The sequence below is a fragment of the Passer domesticus genome, chromosome 7 (assembly GCF_036417665.1).
Source record: "Passer domesticus isolate bPasDom1 chromosome 7, bPasDom1.hap1, whole genome shotgun sequence".
Taxonomy (NCBI): domain Eukaryota; kingdom Metazoa; phylum Chordata; class Aves; order Passeriformes; family Passeridae; genus Passer; species Passer domesticus.
The window spans coordinates 50975639-50996721 of NC_087480.1; the positions used below are offsets into that span (position 1 = coordinate 50975639).

Genomic DNA, 21083 nt, shown 5'->3' on the forward strand with positions numbered 1-21083 from the left:
AAAGTTAGTGCTGCAGCATCTCTTCAGTTATATTTTCAGGAATATAAACACTGCATCTTTCCAGGCATTCATCGAAGGCAGCAGGAGTAACTAACAAGCAGGAGGGTTGTGGCAACACAAAAAAATCGCAGTTTTGAGAACATTTGAAATTTTCACTTTATAATTGTCTTTTTCTTGGTTGCACAGAATGATGTGCTGTCATACAGTTGTGTGTGAGCTATACCACATGTACACAAAATTAATGTGCTTTCTTCTACAGTTTTGTCCAGAACTGCACCAAGCAATGCTGTTAGGATGCATTGCTTTCCTTAAGAAATACTGCTTGCATTGTGAATTCCTAAACACACAATATAGTAAATACTGGTAATTGTTAAACAGAATTGTATTAGATGAGAGTGTTCTTGTCTTGTCCAATTCTCTTTTCTGTTCTAGGACCATCTGGCACTTAAATAGTAGATTTGAGAGAATTTATGAATTTGTGTTGTTATTTTCCCCTTCTTTGCTGAAAATGAAAAATGCCTCTTGAAACAATTTTCTCTATTTGTTATTTTCAGCATTTCTAAGTAATGTGCGAAAGGTTTGATTCCATATTTAAAATTTGTAGTCTTCAAATCATATCAGTTGAAAGGATTCATATAATCTGGAATTTGGGAAGCTGAAAAAGGGAAAGTGTGCCATTATGCACAAATGGGAATCTATTCATTAGCAAGGCTGTTATGACAGGTCTGTGGTGACATGGAGTTTGACACATTAAACTTTTAAGGATTAAATGAATAGAAGGGTAAAACTGAACTGAGTTTTCTTAAAAATTATTTTGAGACTGGGCAGGTCAAGTATTCCTGCATTTCACCCTGAAATGTGACATACAGGCACTCTGAAATGGGATGTTTTAAACTTATCTTTGAGTCTGACTACTTAAATCTGATCTGAGTGGTGATCCATTTCACCAGCTGAGAGGGAAAGAACCTTCCAGTAACTCAGATGAGATTCCTGATAGAGTGAGGCTTTTGTTGTCATAAGTGATACAGAATAGGAGAGGCCCCACCTGCATATAAGAAAAAATATTTTTGCTTTAAGGACTGGAACAGGTTGCCCAGAGAAGTTGTGGAATATCTGTACTCAGTGTTTTTCAAGACCCAGCTGGATTATGTTCCATGTAACTAAATCTGAATTTAGGCCTTATGTTCATTTGAATGGGAGGTTGGATAGGATTGCCTCCCAAAGGCCTTTTCAGCTGGAATGATTTTGATTCTGATTTGGAAATTTTCTTTTATTTCATTTTTACTACTAAAAACTGTAAGTATTTTTTATTCGTGTGCTTTATTTTTTTAATTCCCTGCTAAATTAGAATTACAGTTCTGTTTTGTTATTTATGAGAGATTTGTTTTTTCTTTAAGCAGCAACTGAGTAAGCAAATGCAATTTTAATGGTTTACTTCTTAGTCTGTGAAACCATGTAACTAGAAACTGTGGGATATTAAAAATGCAGTCTCATACCTTTTACTTGAAAAGAAAAATTGGAATAAGTTACACTATTTTTATGTATTGTACATATAGTGTATTTCAGTAACTAGAGCCTAACTGGGACATTCTAGCCTTACATAAGGCATAAATATGAGCAATACTCACACAAGTACTAAAGCCAGAACAACCACAAATACCAAGTCAGCTACTTGGTAGCCGAGATGGAAAAATTTAATGCACTAAAGAAATGCCACAGAAAGAGGCAGTATGAATACATTGAATGGGCTTATTCAGATTTACACTGGTACATTTGTGGCAATACATTCTTCAGATTTGCTCTGTCTCTAGGTGTTTTCTGAATATTTTTTCTGACTGTTTTGTTTACATTTTTTTCGAAGGTTTCCCAGTGAGTGGATCACAATGAACATACTTTAGGGACTTGCCATAGTATGGCTGCTTCTCGATCTACTCGTGTTACAAGATCTACAGTGGGTTTAAATGGTTTGGATGAAAATTTTTGTGGTAGAACATTAAGGAACCGTAGTATTGCTCATCCGGAGGAAGTCTCAGCCCATCCTCAAATCCGATCCAGGTCACCAAAGAAGAGGCCAGAGTCTGTGCAAACTCAGAAGGGCAGCAACGGTGGCAGAACTACTGATTTGAAACAGCAGAGTGCTCGGGAGTCATGGGTGAGCCCTAGAAAGAGAGGGCTGTCCACTTCAGAGAAAGATAATGGTGATAAACAAACTGTGGAAAATAGTGAAAAAAAACAAGCAGAACCTGTTTCACCAGTTTTGAAAAGAATTAAACGTTGTCTGCGTTCAGAGGCACCCAACAGTTCTGAAGAAGATTTGCCCACTAAGGCAGAGAAGGAGTCATTGGAGCATAAAAGCTTAGTGGACAATGATGCAGCCTCCACGGGGACTAAGCGAGCTTGTCGATGTCTTATATTGGATGATTGTGAGAAAAGGGAAGTTAAAAAGGTGAATGTCTGTGCAGAAGGGTTTAATAATTCTGCAGTAGTTGAAGAGGTTGCAGGTTATCAGACTGTCAATGGAGTTGGTGAGAGAGACTCAAATTCTCTTAACTGTGATGACTGTCAGGTTGATGGGAATGCTAAGCAGAACAGTGCTGGTTCCCATACGCCCAAGGACAAAACAGTAGCAGAAAATGGAAACTCATTTGCCCATTCTTCGTTGCTGCTTAATAGCAGCAAAGAGGACAGTGTTGTAGACCATTATGTGCCTTGCACAAACTCTCAAGAACAGGTAAAGTTAGAGGACCACAAACCAATAAATGACTGCTTGCCTGAGGAGCATGCTAATCAGGCATTTGAGCCAGCTGCAGGGTCCTTTTCTGAAATCCAGTCATCTTTGTTAAGGGATTCGGAGGAGGAGGTGGATGTTGTAGGAGATAGCAGTGCCTCTAAGGAACAGTGTGCTGAAAACACCAATAGCAACCTGAATACTCACCATGACAGTGCATCAATCTCAGGTGAACCTGAACCACATTCTTCAGTGCTGAACTGTGTGTCGGCTCAGATGACAAATATGTTGGAACTTCAAGAACACAGATACACGTTGAGAACTTCACCACGAAGGGCTGCCCCTGCCAGAAGTAGCCCTACTAAAAATAACTCTCCTTGCAGAGAAAATGGACAGGTTGAGGAAAATAATCTTAGTCCTACTGAAAAGAATGTACCTGTAGGTATTAATAATATCAATGGATCTCCCAAAAAGACTGAAGAAATCAAACAGAATGAAAAAGAGAGAAATAGTAATACAGGGGATCATGGGAGTGATGGACTAAGAAAGCCTGAGTCTAGGCTTGTTGCAGGATTTGTACCATCTGCCAAAGAGAGTGCCAACATCCACACTGCAGAGGAGGATGAGGAAGAGCCTGATGTGTATTACTTTGAATCAGATCATGTGGCATTGAAACACAACAAAGAGTATGTGTAACTATGGTAACCATGAATTCTGCTTTTGTTTCTTACCAAAAATATTATTACAAAAATTATTAAATATTTAACGTACTTCCACAAAAATTTAAGTTTATAATTAACTTTATAATTTTCATACTCTTCAGTCTTCATTTTTCTTGTTTCTACCTCAAACAAAATTAAACTCTATTTAATATGCAGTATGGTACAGCAATGTGGTTTATACATTTCTAGCAATCAGGATTCTTGAGCCAGAACTTGATTTTTCTGAGTTTCTTTGGGTATTTGTTTCTTTAAAATGCATCTGTTATTTATTTTCTCGTAAAAACTAGCTGGAAGGAAAACCAAAGGAATTATAACCTTTAATTAGATTTCAGTCATTTATCAGCATATCCAGTGGACACTGCAGATAAAACTTACACAATAATCATTCTGCTGTACATAAAAGTTAAAGTTAGATGCTTTTTCAGTGTCATGGGAAACAACTCAGCATTATTGTGTTCAGGAAGATGAATTTAACAAATGCAGCAACTTTCTCCAAAGTAAATTATGTCTACATTGCTATTTATATTAATTACATGTAAACATAGGAATATTATTATTGTTATTACTATTATTATGTTCTGAGTAATTTGAATTGTTTATTAGCTGAATGTGTAAGTAGAATTGTGGTAGCTATACCTTGTGGTAAATGTGCAAGAGCTTTTGAAACAAAAGAGCGATTCACTGAACAAACTACATGGAGAAAATTTGTCTTCAGGTAGTAGATCAGAACGCAGTTTTTTATTTCAGTCTTTGTAATGCTGTTTTGACTCCTGTGTTTTGCTGTTTAGTAGGTGTTCTGTATTTTGTTGTGAGTTTTGAAAGGCCAAGTGCAGATGATCTTCAGTTTTCTTTGTATGAAGGGTTGAAGCACTGGTAGTAGTTCAGTGTAAATGTAGTAAAAGTTCGCAGCACAGTTATTGTGAATTTGGGGCACAAGGCACAGATGATTGTTTAATCTAGTATGACTGGATTTTTGATATTAGAGTTGCATTGTTTATATAGTAAAATTTTGTTCAGTATTGGATATTAATAAATCATTCTAATCAGAAAATTTTGAATTCAAGCATGGGTTTGACAAATTGTGATTTCAAAATAATGGTTAAATATTTGCAGCTTCAGCCATCAGTCCAAAGTGGACACTTCCCAGTAGATAGAGAGAAAATGACAAATGGGGGAAAGGGACTCTTTTGACTCTCTTAGGATGATTTTGGATCAGTATGAAATATGACTTCATCTGATGTTAGTACACAGATTCATTAGTAATGTGGTTTGATGTAAGGAGTCATATTTATTATAAATACTACAAAAATAACAGTAGTTTTTTCTGTTCTTAAACACCGATCTAAATTGTCCTTGGAAACTTCAGGTGTGTGCCCTAGTGTTAGCTTTTGAACGTGCAGAGTTCTAAAGAAATGGGTATCTGTTGTTCAGATTGGCAGCCTGTTTGTGAGACCTTGTTGGGGAGCTTTTGAAATGGCAAGTAGGACTCGGTAGCTTGCAACTAACTTGTTGCCTGAATGCAGAATTCCAAAAGAAGTGGTTATTGTTTTTATTCTGTCTTACATTTCTACTTTCCCAAAGGGAAGCATGCTGCTGGGGGGAGGAATGTTAACCTTATCTTTTCTTCATTTAAAAAAATTGCCATAGAACTGGTAAACTACAGCCATCCTTTTTTGTTGTTTACATTTACAAGAAAATAAGTCTGGTAGATTGATGGTTCTGTGTGGTAATAGGATCCTTCTAAAGAACTTAAGTCAATATTTTGACATATGAGTGTAGTTGTCATTTATCCAGAATTTCATGCTTCAAAAGTAAATCAAGTGCAGTGCATTATATCCTCTATCCAGTTTTAGAAATGGCAAAGTTCATTAGAGGATGCTCTTAATTCACGTGTAACAGTTTTTGAATAGTGTCTTCGTTATACCCTTGTTTAATCATTTGGTACTTACTTTCTAAAGTATTAAACAAAAAAAAGCCCAAAAAAACCAAAAACAAACTCTGCCAGTTTATCTGAAATGTATTCCCTGATGGGTCAGATGCAAACAATTCCAGTGCTCCCATGCTATTAATGCAGGTTCAGCTGGAGGTAAAGGACATTCACTTTGCTTGTGGTAGTTCTGGCTAAGCCAAGTGTTCTGGTGTTCTGCATGTCACATCTTCAAATGGTACAGTTCTGTTTTTCTGCCCTTCATCAGTTTGGGATTGTTATGGGTGATTTTTCTGTCTGGTTTATGTTTCTGTTCTCTTTAAAAGTCAGTTCAGGCATTAGCATCTTGGCTAGGTTGAGGAGGCAGGATGGCATTAGTATAATTCTTTGTATGTTCCATGGCAGAAAAAAAATACCTTCCTGTGTGTCATAGAAGCTATTTTATATGGCTGTAAATTTATATTATTTCTTGTTGCATTGCATAGCTTGGTGACATGTGTATTCATACAGTTGGTTTTCACTCTCCAAGAAATGATTGTGACATTGGTAAAATATGAGTATACCAAAAACTTTAAGAGCTGTTGATGAGACTTGCTATAAGAAAAAAACCCCTAAATGTAAATTGTCATATTTCTGTATGAATTTTGTTGCTTTTTTAATCTTAACATGTTTGAGAAATGTTCATATATTAATATTTCTGTGAAAATTGGATGACATAATAGGAAAAATAACTATCACTATATGGAATATTATTATTCAGAGAGAAGGCTGAAATGATGGGTGTTCCCACAACTTCTCTATCAAACTAGATCTGTCCTACAAAGACAGAGATGAGATCTCTAAGCAGAAATTTTATCACAACATAGACATTTTTGTAGATAATAACAGACTGATCTGGGGGTTGTAGAGTTGTGAAGTGTTGTTAATGTTGTCTGTTGCTACACACATTATGGGAATTTTTGTGTATTGTAACTGCTCTCAGAAAAGTACAGTTTAGTGTATATTTGAGGATTTTGCTTCTAGCTCAGAAATGTTTGTGTTTTCTCCTGAGATATTTCATCAAGACTGAACTTCCTGATGTAAAACTTTCTACACTGCTGAATTTTATATGCTGTGCTTAGTATTTTGCATATGTCTTTCCTCAGGCATTTCTCATATCTCTTTGCTGTATCATTTTATGCTGTAATTCCATCTCATACTGCAGCAGCTTACTTTAATTTTCTGTCTGGTGCAGCATTTTATTCTCAGTACTTTCTGCCTTTGCCCAGTGTTTCATTTAGTTCCCCTTTTTGGTTTTGTTTTTATTCTTCTTCCTCTCTATTTCCTTTGGAGATTTGTAATGTTTGGCAGGTGTTAGATTGCACAGAGGCACAATCTGTGTTTGACTCTTAGTCCTGGGTTCTAGATGAAAATGTGATTGATGAATTGAGGTGTTCACATACATGTAATGTGTTACAGAATACATTTCTAGGACTCTATGAACTGCAGTTGGCCTTACAGGAACCACTTAGACTTGCAGCAGGATCACTGAAATAGAGCCCTTAGGCATGAGCAATTCCTACAGATGTTTAATTCTGGGAGTTAGGACCTTGTTCAGTAGATAGGTATTTTCATGTATCTTTATTGCTTGATAATACTTAAAATTACAACAGCTGCACTGGCATTTACAGTGAAGACAGATCAAATAAGGATTTTAATACATCTCTTAAAACCCAGGATTTTGGTTTTTCTTGTGGATTCTTACCTACAATGGGTTGTACTGTTGCAGAGATCTTGGAAACGTAGATGACCATGCAGGATCATGCAACAATCAGATTTGGATATACTTAACAATTGATGATAGTACTGTTTGTCTTTGGATCCACCTTTAATGTTGTATGAATGTGAGAAAGAATAACATTTTTAGCATTTCTTATGGCATAGGTTCTATATTTTACTCAGTCACAAATTTTCTGCCTACGGAATCAAGTTAAAGCAGTTATGTGTAAAAGTTCATCTTACTGCACTTGAATTGTTAGAATGGGAGTTAGTGTACCTTGCCATACCAGTTATTTGAGAACTGCCCTAAACACAGTCTTCTTAAAGTGTGACTGCAATGTCCTCTTTCTAAATTTCTGATATTCTAACTTTACCTGCACCATGTTTTTTTCCTTAACTGGAAAAGATAAAAATATCTATGTCTGTCTTCAAAATATATTGGCTAATAATAATAGATCAGTTTTATAAATAAAGGCTGTATGTTCTGAGTTTGTTTCATCTTTAGGAATAAAGGGAATTGGTGTAAATCAAGTTACTTTTCATAGTAGTAGTTTTAATCCATGCCCCTGAGTAATTTGTAGAATATATCACTAATATAAAAGAACTGATGAAGTATACAATTTTAATGAAGATAAAGATAAGTTAATAATTTTAGGAAACCAAGCATAAATGCCACATGCATTGGATTACAATGTGATTTAATTCATCCTATGTTCCACAAAACTGGTGTGGCATACAGTGATACTTTCTAAAAATTATCTATTAATGTAAAACTAAAGCATGGAAAGTCAGTGTTTTTACAGAGAGTAGTTTCTATTGTCTGGTAAATTGGTCTCTGTTCTAAGTAACCAAAACCAAGATTGGCTTTAAGTAAAATTATGTAGAAGTTGGATGCAGCAGATAGTTGATCCTCAAAATAGAAATACAATGGAAATCAATTTGAAACTTGTAGTATGACTTTCTGATCAACTTCTGTTTGCTTTTGCAGGTAATTGTATTATTAAAATCTGACAGTATAACAGGCATGCAACCACATTTATTTATGAAGTCCTTGTATTTTACAACAGCTTAACATATGAAGTATTTTGAGAAATTTTTACTGTCAGCATTACTGTTTTATCATGTTGTATAAGGTAATTTCTGTCTATACATATTGTCGAAGGAAAAGCTATGTGACACAAAATTTTTGCAGGACTAAAGATTAAGGCTTGATTAAGAATATTGTAATCACAGAATCATATTTTTTGATTACATAAACTGTTCAGTAAAGACTTGAGCTCTTACTTTGCAAGAGGTGATGCCTTGGGCATGTGCTGCATCAGCTTTTTGCTCCCTAGGAATGGGCACGCTCTGGGAGCCATTAAATGTCAGGTACATTTGTCACATTCGTTTTTCTTCCCTGAACAGAGGCATCTTGTTGGCAGCCACAGCATCATCCCAGTGAACAGCACTGGCAAACACAGTGCAGTCTCCCCTTAAATAGTTCATCCTGTGGAAAGTAAAGCCTGATTTCTTTTGGATTTGTGTCCTTTACCCCTTGAATTCCTTACTTATTTGCCTCCTTTTTCTGCCTACCTCTATGTAGGCACTTACAAGAGTCCTCTATTGCAGCAGTCCACACCTGGAAGAGAGTGTGAACTGTCCAGAGCAGAGATGTTTCCTTTTTGGCTGCCTTGGCGTGGTACCTCTGGATCTGTGGGGTGATGGATTGATGGAGGACTGTGACAAGTAACAGTTGAATTCTGCTTGCCTGTCTCTTGTACTGACAGTAGTTATTGTCTCATCTCCTTTCCAAGCTGCCAGTTTTTGGAGAATGCACAAGAATTCAGTTTGTCTTCTCAATTTCTTTGGTCAACACGGACCAAAAATCATGGAGGGAAAAATACACAAATGTAAAAAAATTTCCAACCACAAGCAGCAAGAAACTTGTATTGCTAATACAAGAAAATTGGTTTTGCTTGTTCATTTGGAAGAGCTTACCATTTCTAAGGATGCTCATTAGTAAATTCATCTAAACTGGAAAGTTAAGGATCAATACATAATAAAAATGGTTTTGAGGTGTAGGAAATACCACTTGGAAACAAATATGAAATGCCATAGGAATCACAGTCCCGATTTTAAAAAAAAGAGCAAGAAAGCCAAGAAAAGATGGGGCAGTAATGTATTGACCCAGCACAGCTTTGTGGAGAGTGAGGCTCAGGCTGTGGTTTTGGCTGCTGACACAAGGACACTTAAAAGCAGAAAATTGTGGTTATACCAGTTATGTCAGTGTAAAGTTGTGTGGTGAAACAAGGAATAAATTAATGTTACCATTATTAACTACTTAATAGCATAATGATGCCACCAAGAAGACAGGAACAAAGTGACTGCCATATGCTTTAAGAATGGATTGTCTTTATTTGCCAGTTTTAACTAACCTGGCTTGAAATCGCTTCATGACTAATTTTAACTTTTGTTCTGGCCTTTCAAGTTTTAACAGCATCTCTAGTATGAACTGCAAAATTGACCAGCAGTATCTTTTAAAAAGAAATTGTACAAGTACTACATATTGTACTAGCTTGTTCCTTTGGTACAACAATTCATGCATTTGAGAGCTAGAAAGGTCCTACTTTTTGGTTTCCTTAAAACTTTGTTTTTGGTAGGAATAGCCAGCTGATTTTTCATTTTTTGTTATTGCATATTTTTATTTTGCTTTGGACAGCTCAAAGTAAAAATATTGCTGCTGTTTTGTATAGCAATCTTTGAAAGTTTCCTAAGCCGAGGACCAGCTGTGTTTGTCCATGGTTTATTACAGTGAGTACTAATAAAACTACATATTTTACTAATTTTCTTCCTTATTTCTAACTTTCCTTCCACTTGTTTAGTCAAAAAAGATTGATGAATAATACTTTGTATTGCTGTTAGAAATTCAGCCACTCATGATTGTAGATTATATTCTTGTAATTTGGTTCTAATATTCAGATATCACTGTAACAGGTACTTGAGGGGAATATGTTAATTTGTTCCTATAGCAAGAATATACACTGGAATAATTGAGTGCATGTGTGTGTCTTCTTCGGGTGAAAACCTGCAGAAACTAATTTAGAGTGAGTGGAAGGAGTTCAATGATCGGTGTTGTCAGATTTCTCTGCTTGTTTTACCAGAGGATTTCTGTGCAGTTGGGTCAGTTTCAAGGGAACATGGGGTGCTCTTACTGTGTCTGGAATAAAGCTGCTTCTGATTGTTTGCTTTCCTCAGCTTCTTTCTAGAGAAGAATATCCAAGTGGGCATGCTGGAGGAATCTGATAATTTCCCTCAGTAAAGGAATTGAGACGATTCTCATTAGAGATTATGAGAGGGAATGAGAAAAAGTTTGGGGTGTGCTGTCAGTCTGTCTTTGTGCATTTGTGAAGGAAACAATTTCTGTCACTATCTCATGTCAGTTCAAGCCTGGAAAATAGAGGAATGGCAGGGACCTGTATCTTCTTCCCTGCTGAATGTCACTGTCCTGCAGGCAGATGGTTTAGAGTGCTGTCAATATAAAAAAGCTGTATTCAACTGTGTCAACTGGGAGAGGACTGATGGTGCTGTCAAGACTGAAACAAGTTCTGTGGTTTTTTTAGAGGCACAGTGACCTACTTGCTACTAAAAATTCTGAAAAGTTGCTGGAAATGTGGGTATTTGATAAGGGTGCCTTTGTGCAGCTAATATTATGTGCTGTGTGTGTTGGACAGCTCTTGATGCGAATGAAGCCTCTGGAAATAAATAAGTGGTTGTTCTGTTTCTGGGGAAGAGTTAAAAATTTAACAAAGAATGGGACATCACAAGTTGATAACCAATAAAATACTATTCAAGTGGTTGAAACACAAAATCTGAAGGTGTTAAAAGCAAGGTAAAATTTGAGCTGAAAATGGTTCTTTTGCATCCCAGTAAATAACTGCAGTATGATTTACTTTTTTGCCTTAGGATTTGTTTGGTTTTTTAAAATGTCCTTTAAAAATGTACTTTTTGGGTTAATTCTGTTTTGTTTTAAATAGGTGTGAGGCTGACATACAGAAGTAGTGCTTTGTGTTCCATTCTTGGCTCAGTAGACTTGAAGAAGCCATATAATATGTACTTTAGTTGTTTCATGTATAACATAGAGATGCAGTTTAATTATTTACTTACCTTTGAAATACTTTAAGATGTCTGAAGCATGTATATTAAATATGCATAGTGAAAGTCCAGTAAATGACAGTATGTGTAAAGAGGTTAAGGCAGAGTAGAAAGCAGTTTAGTAAGGAGTTGCAGAAAAGCCTGTAAGTAGATTACCTTGGTCATAGTGTCTAAGCATTAGGTAGCTAAAAATCCACCATATGCTGCTTCCTCCAGGCATAGGTGCTTTTGCAAGCCCTGACAGGGGTTGTTATCTGTATGCTCTTATTGATTATACCCTTTGACTCATTTCTGTTTCTGAAGGAGGATCAAAGAAGGGCCATTCTGCATCAGTCTCTTGTGTTTTCTCATTGCTGTTGTGCTCTACACATCCACCATTGAATCCTAGACTCTTCCAGAATGCAGTTAGAGATTTTTAAAAGTCTTAGTTACACGTCAGAATAATTTGCAAGAAACTCTTGCAAATTACTGTATTGTAATTACTGTGTTGTGACACTGGCAAAGATTTCAGGCCAAGCTTAGGAGCTGGGTGCATTTTCTGTTATTTCTGAACTCAAATACACTAAGCCCAAACAAAACACACTTTTTTTAAATGGCAGGATTGTGTTTGATCTGAATCACAGGTTTCTCCAGGGAGCCAATTTCTTTAACTACAGCTCCTTGGATGACTTGAAAATTCTAAGTGCAATTAATGTTTTCCTTTCCTACATAATTTACAGTCTTTACATTTTTAATATCCAGTACTTTCTCATGTTAGCTTCTAATGATGGATGCTAATAATTTTTTAAAAATTGCCGTTAGTAGACCAAAGTCCAGAGTAATAAATGACCTGGGTATGGGAGAGCAGGTTGTAATCTGTACTTTGCTGGAGTGCCAGCAGATGGCAATGAAACAAAGACTTGCTCAAATCCTCCTGGTGACTAATAACCAGTTTTGTGTCAGAGCTCTTGGAAATACAAAATAACAAGGTTTTTATAGATATATTTTTTTAGCTGTGTTTTATTATGAGACGTGTTGTAAAACAGTTCCTACCTGCACAAGAACTAATGAGTACTTCTAAATTACAGTACTCATTTTTAGTGTCAGAGCCCCCCAGAATTGATGGTACTGTACATTTTAACATGCTGTGACCTATATAACTGAAGAAATGCACTTAGTTTTGGGCATGGAAATTGATGACCATCAGCTGCACAGCGTTTTAGAAGTCAAGAAGATAAATCACTTCTTTTTGATTAGGCATCAAAGTGCATATCTTTGCAAGGTACTGAGTGATGTAAAGCAAGTGTAGCTGCCAAAGTAATTTCAGCTAACTTTGGATATTGATTTTGAGTTGATTTTTTTTTTTTTTGATTGGTGTGAGTGTTCTCAACAGCCACTTCATTTCTCCCACTAATTTGGTTTAGCTACCTAAAAGTTAAAATCTTTGTTTTGTACTATCAGTTGCTCACATCACTCATTCGGCTAAAGATGTTCTCTTCAAGGGAGAGGAAACCTGCAGAAACCATGGAGAGACTCTGTGACTGACAGACTCTAAAAATGAAATTATTTCTTTAAAAATTCTGAATAATGTGGCACCTTTTATAGGTCAGTGCCAAGTTATTTAGTGTAGAAAAAAAGAGCTTAAGAAACATGCAATTGTTAAGGCAGATTGATTCCATATTAGTATAGTTTTCTAAAGGCTGCTGTTAGGTCCTGACACAGAGAAACTGCAATCTGTGATGTGACTCTGAGTACTGTGATGGGAAATATAAATGCTGTTAGAAGGGAAGGACTGGAGGGAGAGGCATTTTGAAAGTAGATCTGAGCTAACGGGATCAGAAGGGACATAGGTCTCACTAAGGCAATAGCTCTGCTGTTCTCAGGTTTTGTCACAGGGAAGAGAGGAGGCTGCTGTGTCCCTAATCCCTTAGAACAAGATTCATGGAAATTAATTGTGCAAGAATTAATTGCTTATGGCGTGACTTCCAGAAGTCTGGCTCTGCTCTGTGATAATTACTTCATGGAGCAATCCAGAAGAGTGGAATACTTGTCACTGCAAAAGAAAAACCAAATCAGCAGGAATTTCTGCTGATCACTGTCAGTCTGTAAGAAGCAGCTTTCCTTTTTGAAATATTGGTCCCTCAAACCCTATGTTAATCAAGGTTTTTCAACAGAGATTCTGAAACTGTTTTGTGCTGTGGGGAATGATTCAAGTGTTCATCCAGAAACTTCCTGGTAATTAACATGATGTAAGAATTTGGAAGAGTGTTTCAATACTGGGATTGTGGAAACAGAATTGCATTCTATGGAGTGAATGTTTTCCTGCAAAGAAAACTGCTTTGGGTTTTGTGTGTGCTAACAAGTTAGTATTTAGCACTGAAGAAAGTGTAACTTCAGTCAGTGGAATGGACCTGTCTGTGAGTTTACTCGAGAGTGTTTGGTTTTGGCAAAGGATGTGAGATAATTTTCCTTGGTAATTCCTGACAGATCTTTCAGAGAAAATGATGCAACTGTAGCTGGGTGATGTAGAGGTGGTTGCTCTTTGAGTGCCTCATTGAAGAGTGGAGCTGGTTTTGCAGGTGATTAATGACCTACTTTTTCTTTTAGTGAAGACTTTTTCTATTTTGGAGAAGTTTATCACACCTGCAGGAAGTAGTTTGGATCGGAATTGTGCTTACTTACAGAGAATCTGGAAAGATAGAGAGTGGAATTAGCCACTTTTAAAAATACTCCTGGAAATTACTCATTCACATGATCTCTTGCATAATGCAGCAGGAGCATTTGAGGCTAAGAGACCAGAATTGACAGAGGCTTCAAGGAAGGGCTCAGTGTATTTGTGTTTTTATGTAGCTTGTTGCTTTTTCAGAGAAATACTTGGCTTTATTACAGTCATACAGGGTGAGAGAGCCTGTACAAACCTGTGGAAATAGTAGATGTTCAAAACTTAAAAGAACATTTGCAGACACACAGCTCACTAAAAGGTCCTGTGGAAGTTAAAAGGGATGTGCAGTGGTTTAGGGAGAAGGCAGTTCTGCAGCAAGTACCAGAATATGGAGTATGCAGACTTTGTATTTCAGGACTAGTATTTTCAGTTTTTTTCCCCAGGCAATGAAAGATCCCAAAATCCCTATTTTTGTGTATTTCAGTACTTCTGATACTCACTTGATAAAACTGTAGTCTTATTCTCGGGCTTCAGAGTATATTAATGCATAAAAACTGAATATTGAAGTTAAAGTAAATAGCTCCAAGTTAATGCATATCTTAGTAGAGGTACGAAAAAGTGCTAGGAAACCTCTTAGTCGAACAGTTAGTTCAAAAACCCGTTTTCTCAAATCATAGTGCTGCTCTGTAGCCACAGATCTGTATCATATGACTTGTTTTTTGAATGATCCTGACATTCTTGTATTTTTATTTAATTCCACAAAGACCAATTCAGTGAGGTCTCGTGAATGTTTTAATGAGGGAAGTAACTGAAGCTGAATATTCTTGGATTTGTGTTATTTTTCCCCAAACGTAAATTCATCTCTTTCCATTCCGACTAAATTATTTAAAGTTACCTCATTAAGATGATTTCTTTCTTCCCTTTACACATCTGAATCATCATTAAGTTATCGCTTAATTTAAATCTCCAACATGTGATTGCTTTTTACTTCTGTGTATTTACATGTTTTAAATGAAATTATTACTTTTTTTTCAATTTCATTTAGAAAATCAATTGCTTAAATACAATTTGAATAAATGAAGTAAAATGGCTTGAGAAAAAAAAATTTAAATACCTGCCCTTTTTTTAGATGCAAATTTGTGCAGCTGCTGAGCCTCTGTTACTGCAGCTCTCTTAACACAAGTTTGGGCACCTGCTGATGGAAGCAGGCTTTTTGTTGTCCAGGGTAAATCCTCTCCCCAGGTATCCTTAAGCTCTTCTGTGTTGTTACAGCTGCATCTGCTGGCATCCTGCCTGTTTGATTTCCCTAGAGCCTGCTGTGGGCAGGGTCTGGTAAAAACCTCCATCCACAGCCCTGGCTCCTGCTTGCCTGGAACAGCCTGAGCTGCGCTGTTGTCCCAGGCAGTTCTGATGTGTCACCTCTTCTGTAAGCTGCTGCTGGAGTTAGTTTTGCACCTGCTGAAGAATAGTCACATTAATTATCTCACTTTATGCAGAGTTATTTTGATTGGAAGAAACTGGAGTACTTTCTCAGTAGTATATACTGAAAATATAAAAATATAATTTTTTCAGTATATACTGAAATGTACATAATAATAAATTCATAACAGAATCATGTCCTCCTGTTTTTAAACAAGCTCAGTATTTTAGTTTCAAACTTTCAAGCTATATTTTATGTTTGTAAATGTTACATTTGAGTGGAAAGAAAATTACTTGTTCTCATGGAGAGGCTGAAGTTTAATGTCCAGGTAGAAGCTTAAATATTTGAAGGTACAAAGCCTGTATTTTGCGTTAAGACTGTATGCTTCCATCCACTTAAAGCCTTACTTAATTATTAGTGCAGTCAGTTAAAAAACTTGAATTACCTCAGCAAACTCTGGATCTTTTCTGTAGTACATATGGAATTAATTGTGCCAGGCTTGTCTTTGTTTTAGCAATAAGAGAACAGAAAGAAAATATACTGAAATACTGTTCTAGTGAACTGCTCTTACCTGATATTAGTATGTGTATTTTGTGTGAACTAAATTACAGTTGTAATACTAAATGTCAGAAAACATTGGCATGAAAAAAGTTAATACATAATAATTTGCAACAACAGGGGCCATGGGTAGCAATGGGATTTCAGAAACTGAAGTGGGCAACTCTTACTTCAAAGCTAATAAAAGGTATTAAATGTAGTTAAGTTTTTTAAAGGCTGAGTTAAAATGTCATATGGTTTCCAGAGTGTGAGTTAGCTTTATGAAAACCAGTTTGGAATGCACTCATTACTGGGTACAGGCATGACAGTCCCAGCAGTGATGCTTGAACGTGTCTGTTAAATAGACACTCCAAATTGCCTGTGACTCTGGGGGGCCACGTTTGAGAGAACGCTGACATTTTCATTCAGCTTCTGTATTCTTAGGGGAATCTGGTTTGAATTTATTTTGCAAATTACTTATTCCTTGATTTGTTGTTACATTTCAAAAATTATTCTCATATTCTGCTCTGAGGTGGGGCTCCTATGAAATGCTGTGTATATAAACCATTCCTGTCAAGCCTTTGGATGGTTGAGGGAAGTGTTCAAATTCTGTGGCAGCCACTTGTATTGGGGTAGAAGGAAGCTGTTGAAGAGAAATTAGCTCATTTTGTTTGTGGTATTTTAACTTTGTAAGCAAAGCCTGTTGGTTACAGCTATTGAGAATATGAATAGTTTGTCCCTGATACCATATTGTTTCAGCTACTGTAGAATTTACAGGTTTAAAGGAAGCCACTTTTATATTTTCCCTTATGGGTTTATATAAATTCATGTAATCTTAAAATTAATTTAATATATTTTTACTTCAATTCAGTAAAAATGTGTATGAAATGGTTCAGATAAGCTATGAAATCTGGTAGGTTCTGGCAGATAACCATGGCTAGTGTTTAGCTGGGGGGTGTCACTTTTAAAGGCAATTGCAGTGAGATGTTTTCCTTTGTCTCTGTAGTTATCAGAGACTGTTACAGACGATTGCTGTACTCGAGGCTCAACGTACTCAAGCAGTTCAAGACCTTGAAAGTTTAGGCAGACACCAGAGAGAAGCACTGAAAGATCCTATTGGATTTGTGGAAAGACTCCAGAAGAAGGTATTTCTATGGACTTTTCCTAAGTCTTCCTTGGAATTTTTTTTAATAACTAGTAATTCAGCCTCTGTAGAAATTGCAGAATAGATATATATACTTGCATAAAAATTATGAGCTTAGAATCTTTTAACTGCTGAGAAAAATAGCTCTTTGCTTTCTTACTGGATCTGTAAGACATAGGTCTTCAATGATTTTATCAGGTATGCTTCCTCTCCTTTTTTTTGGTATGTAGAAATGTCATTGTTATATTTCTAGTTATAGTGTAGATATTTTAAGACAACTTGAAGTCTACAGGTGACTGGAAGTATCAGATCAAAAAATTCTAATCTTTCTCATTTGAGAAATCAAATGTTGTGCTTTGAATTAATTTGGTAGGGTATGTTTAAAGAGCAGGAACTGTAGTCTATATTCTAAACCCAAAGTGAACACTAGAAAACATACCTGAGTTACAGATAATAGAATAGAACATTGTCTGATAGAGGAGAATCCATTTCTATAAGGAAACATTTTCTTTTCAAGCTTTAAAACCCCTGTAGTAACAGGAGTGCTGAAAAAAATGTTTTCAGCTTGAATCCTGTATCACTGCAGCATCTACCACTGGCAAACAAGGTTACCTTCTAGTGTGATAGCAACATGTATTTCAGTGAAGAATGAAGTTATGGTTCTCTTTTCCTAGGTTTGTAGATACCTGGGTCACACGTAAACCCCTTGGTTTCAGTAGTTGTCTTTCTTTTGAGATGAGTTAATAGCAATGCATGATGTAAGAGTGTTGCATTTGATAGTCATTTTATGGGGAAATACTAATGACAGTTTCAAGTACTCTGATGTACTTTTGTCCAAAAAGGACCAAAGGAATGATAGTCTTACAGTTGACCTTTAAATAATGAGGTGAGCTTTGCAACAGTTTTGTTCTAGGCAGAAGACAGCAAAATGAGTGCAAAATAGGCGTAGATCTCTTTGATGGGAGGGGTTGAGGTGTCAGATGATAAAACTCTGAATCTTTTGGGTTCCTGGGTTAAGAAAGGTGCACATCCTGAGCTAAGGGTCTGTTTAATAAAGGACAGTCAGAAACAGGTTATTGAAGTGTCAAACACCTGATTTCAGCTGTGAGATGCACACTTTAAAAGTTTTCTGCTCAATAAGCCATCATTGACCGTGCCGCTGCATATTTCATATGCACTGTTGTGTATAATTCTTGAAAGATCTTACCTTCTCTTTAAAAAAACTGTGCTGCATGGCACTTCAGAAATTCTGGTTTTCCATTCTTCTGTCAAATAAAAAGCAGCATTGGATTTTGGAGCATTTCAATATTTGTAGGTTTTGGTTTGGATATAAAGTGATTGCATTAAGTATTGCTTTTTACTTTTCATTCTTATTTTTTCAGGTTGATATGGGTCTTCCATTTCCTCAGAGAGTTGTTCAGCTCCCTGAGATTGCCTGGGACCAATACACCACTAGCCTTGGAAACTTTGAGAGAGAATTCAAAAACCGAAAACGTAACAGTAGGAGAGTGAAGCTGATTTTTGACAAAGGTAAAAGAAAGTGGGCATATGTTACAAGAAGGAAATGACCAGTGTGGAAGTTCAATAATTCTTCCTTTGTGTTGCCTGCAGTAGGTATCCCTGCAAGACCAAAAAGTCCTTTGGATCCCAAGAAGGATGGAGAGTCTGTTTCGTACTCTGTCTTGCCTTTAAGTGATGGTCCAGAAGGTTCCACAAACAGTCGTCCACAGGTAGTTGTTCAAAAGGAAAGAAATAAAAAAGACAAAATAGTAATTTTAAATTTGTTTTTCCTCTTTTGAGTATGGAATGTGTCTTAACTGTTACTTCAAATGTTCATGTACTTCATGCCATTCCTGTACTCAAATCTTGGAACTAAGCTTTGGTTTCGACAAATTTTGTTTTGAAGTCTCATGCTTTGGTTTAACTTAAGTAGGGAGAGAGTTCAAATCAATTATCCGAGCTATAATTTTTCTAAACATATATTCCATTTTATGTCCTGTATTTGAGCAGATGATAAGAGGGCGACTTTGTGATGAGACCAAACCTGAAACTTTTAACCAGCTGTGGACTGTGGAGGAACAGGTAACAGGAAACTTTAATTTTGTAGCTGTGGCAACATACATGAGCATAAAAGCAAATGGTGTGATAATGTTTATAGCACTTGGGAGATCAGAATCATGTATTTAGATATTTGACAGCTCATAACTGTACTTGGAAAAATGTGTTTATTCCTTTTCACTGTTGATTTAGAAAAAACTGGAGCAATTGCTTTTGAAGTATCCACCAGAGGAGGTAGAGTCCCGACGGTGGCAGAAGATAGCAGATGAACTGGGAAATAGAACAGCAAAGCAGGTAACATGTAAAACACTTCCAGAAGTAATCCCTTATCTTCAATTTTTTTTTTCTTAATACCAGTAAAGAAAATTCAGTATATTTTCAGTAATCACTTCATCTTAAGAAAGTAGCAGCAGGGCCTTCATTTCACCAGTACCAATGGATCTCACATAAGAATGTTAAATGTGCCCCAAAGCCCGTGGCAAAGCCAAACCTAATTGTTCATTAGATCTTGACATCATGAATTTAATTCTATACAGCAACTGTACTGACACCAACTGTGCTCAGAGTTACACTGTAGTGCCCAATTTCCTGCACCTCAGTACTCTAGAATGGGCAGACATGTAAATGTCACAGACAGAAGAAGGACACAGATGAGGAGACATCAAGTATTTCTGCATCTGACTTGGAGTTTTTCTCCTAAGATGACAGAATTTCTCCATTTTGACTAGAAGTAAAAAATGCTGATGTTTTGTGTTTACAGTATTTTCTTTTATTTCATTTGTGTATTTCAGATAAAAATATAATTAAGTACTTCAGTACACTGGATTTCCTCATTTCTGATCATATCTCTATTTCTCCACGTCTGAAAAAAATACACATGCTTATTTAATAAATGGAAACCTACTTTCTGTGTGCTAACCATGGATAACATATTTGGCATTGCTAAGAAGGAGTTTAGCTGCAGCAGGAAGTAAACTACTAAAGTTCTTTCTATCACAATTTTTGCAGGATCTTCTTTGTATTTTTAAAGAAGGGTAATTTTTTTTTCTCTGAAAGCTGTCAAAGCATCTGGAAATAGTACAAATGCAGCACTGCAAGATAGGTAGCAGTTAGAGTAGTTGTTGCAAAGTAGAATCCAGAGGTTTCTTTTCCTGTTGTTCTAAATCAATGTAACAACCCTGGCAAAACTTTGAAGACATTTCATTTGACATTGAGTTGTTGCATGTTGGTTTTTTCTAGGTTGCCAGTAGAGTGCAGAAATATTTTATTAAACTGACTAAAGCTGGTATTCCAGTTCCAGGAAGAACACCAAACTTATATTTATATTCCAAAAAGGTGAGACAATATTACAGAATCCTGTTTTTCTGTTTGCATTTATGTGGAAGTCGAGTTGGAATCAGTAATACTTTTAATAGATTAATGAAGTTGAAAAATGAGGTAATCCATTTGCCAGTAGCACTATGGAGTGAATTGGATGTTAATTCTGGTTTCACAGTGACAGCTCTTGGGAAGATGGAATGTTTAGGTTACAGCTGAACAGGCAGGGTAGAATAATGGTCTTGGGGTACTTCTTCCTCATTTTTAAGTTTACTATAACCCATCAGGAAGTGATAATGAAAACCCTCTTGGGAAAAGATAAGGAGCCTTGTAATCCGTACTGAACCATACTCTTCTTATTAATAAAACCATAGAAAATTATGTATAACTGAGCATGCTGCATTAGCTCAGGCATAGGCTTAAGGCCAAAGTGTCCATTAAAATACAGTGCTTTTCTGATCTTGGAATGGATGAGAAAAAATACGGTTCCAAAAAATCTTAATTTACCGCAGCAAAGACTAAATTTCTGTGCAGATCAGTCACATATTTTGATTTAAATAATCTTCAAGGTGCTCTTGGGTACTAATAAGGTCTATAGACAGTAAAAGAGAGCCATCTCAAGTTTCATGGACATTTTATTTATTGGGTTTGAGAGGGTTTTTTTGTTTACTCAGTATTTACAAAACTTCTTCCAAAC

General features: G+C 36.3%; 1 protein-coding gene across 4 annotated transcripts in view; it reads left to right on the forward strand.

Moving 5' to 3' along the window:
* Positions 1 to 21083, forward strand: part of ZZZ3 (zinc finger ZZ-type containing 3) — a 56511-nt gene that overhangs the window by 24725 nt on the left and 10703 nt on the right. For 3 of the 4 annotated variants that reach the window (XM_064428549.1, XM_064428550.1, XM_064428552.1), the window contains exons 3-9: positions 1862 to 3414; positions 16874 to 17012; positions 18394 to 18541; positions 18623 to 18741; positions 19022 to 19093; positions 19262 to 19363; positions 20309 to 20404. In XM_064428549.1, coding sequence (XP_064284619.1) covers positions 1913 to 3414; positions 16874 to 17012; positions 18394 to 18541; positions 18623 to 18741; positions 19022 to 19093; positions 19262 to 19363; positions 20309 to 20404 — 2178 coding nt within the window. In that variant the 5' untranslated portion in view covers positions 1862 to 1912. The remainder of the gene's footprint in view (positions 1 to 1861; positions 3415 to 16873; positions 17013 to 18393; positions 18542 to 18622; positions 18742 to 19021; positions 19094 to 19261; positions 19364 to 20308; positions 20405 to 21083) is intronic. The other variant, XM_064428553.1, reaches the window with a different exon arrangement.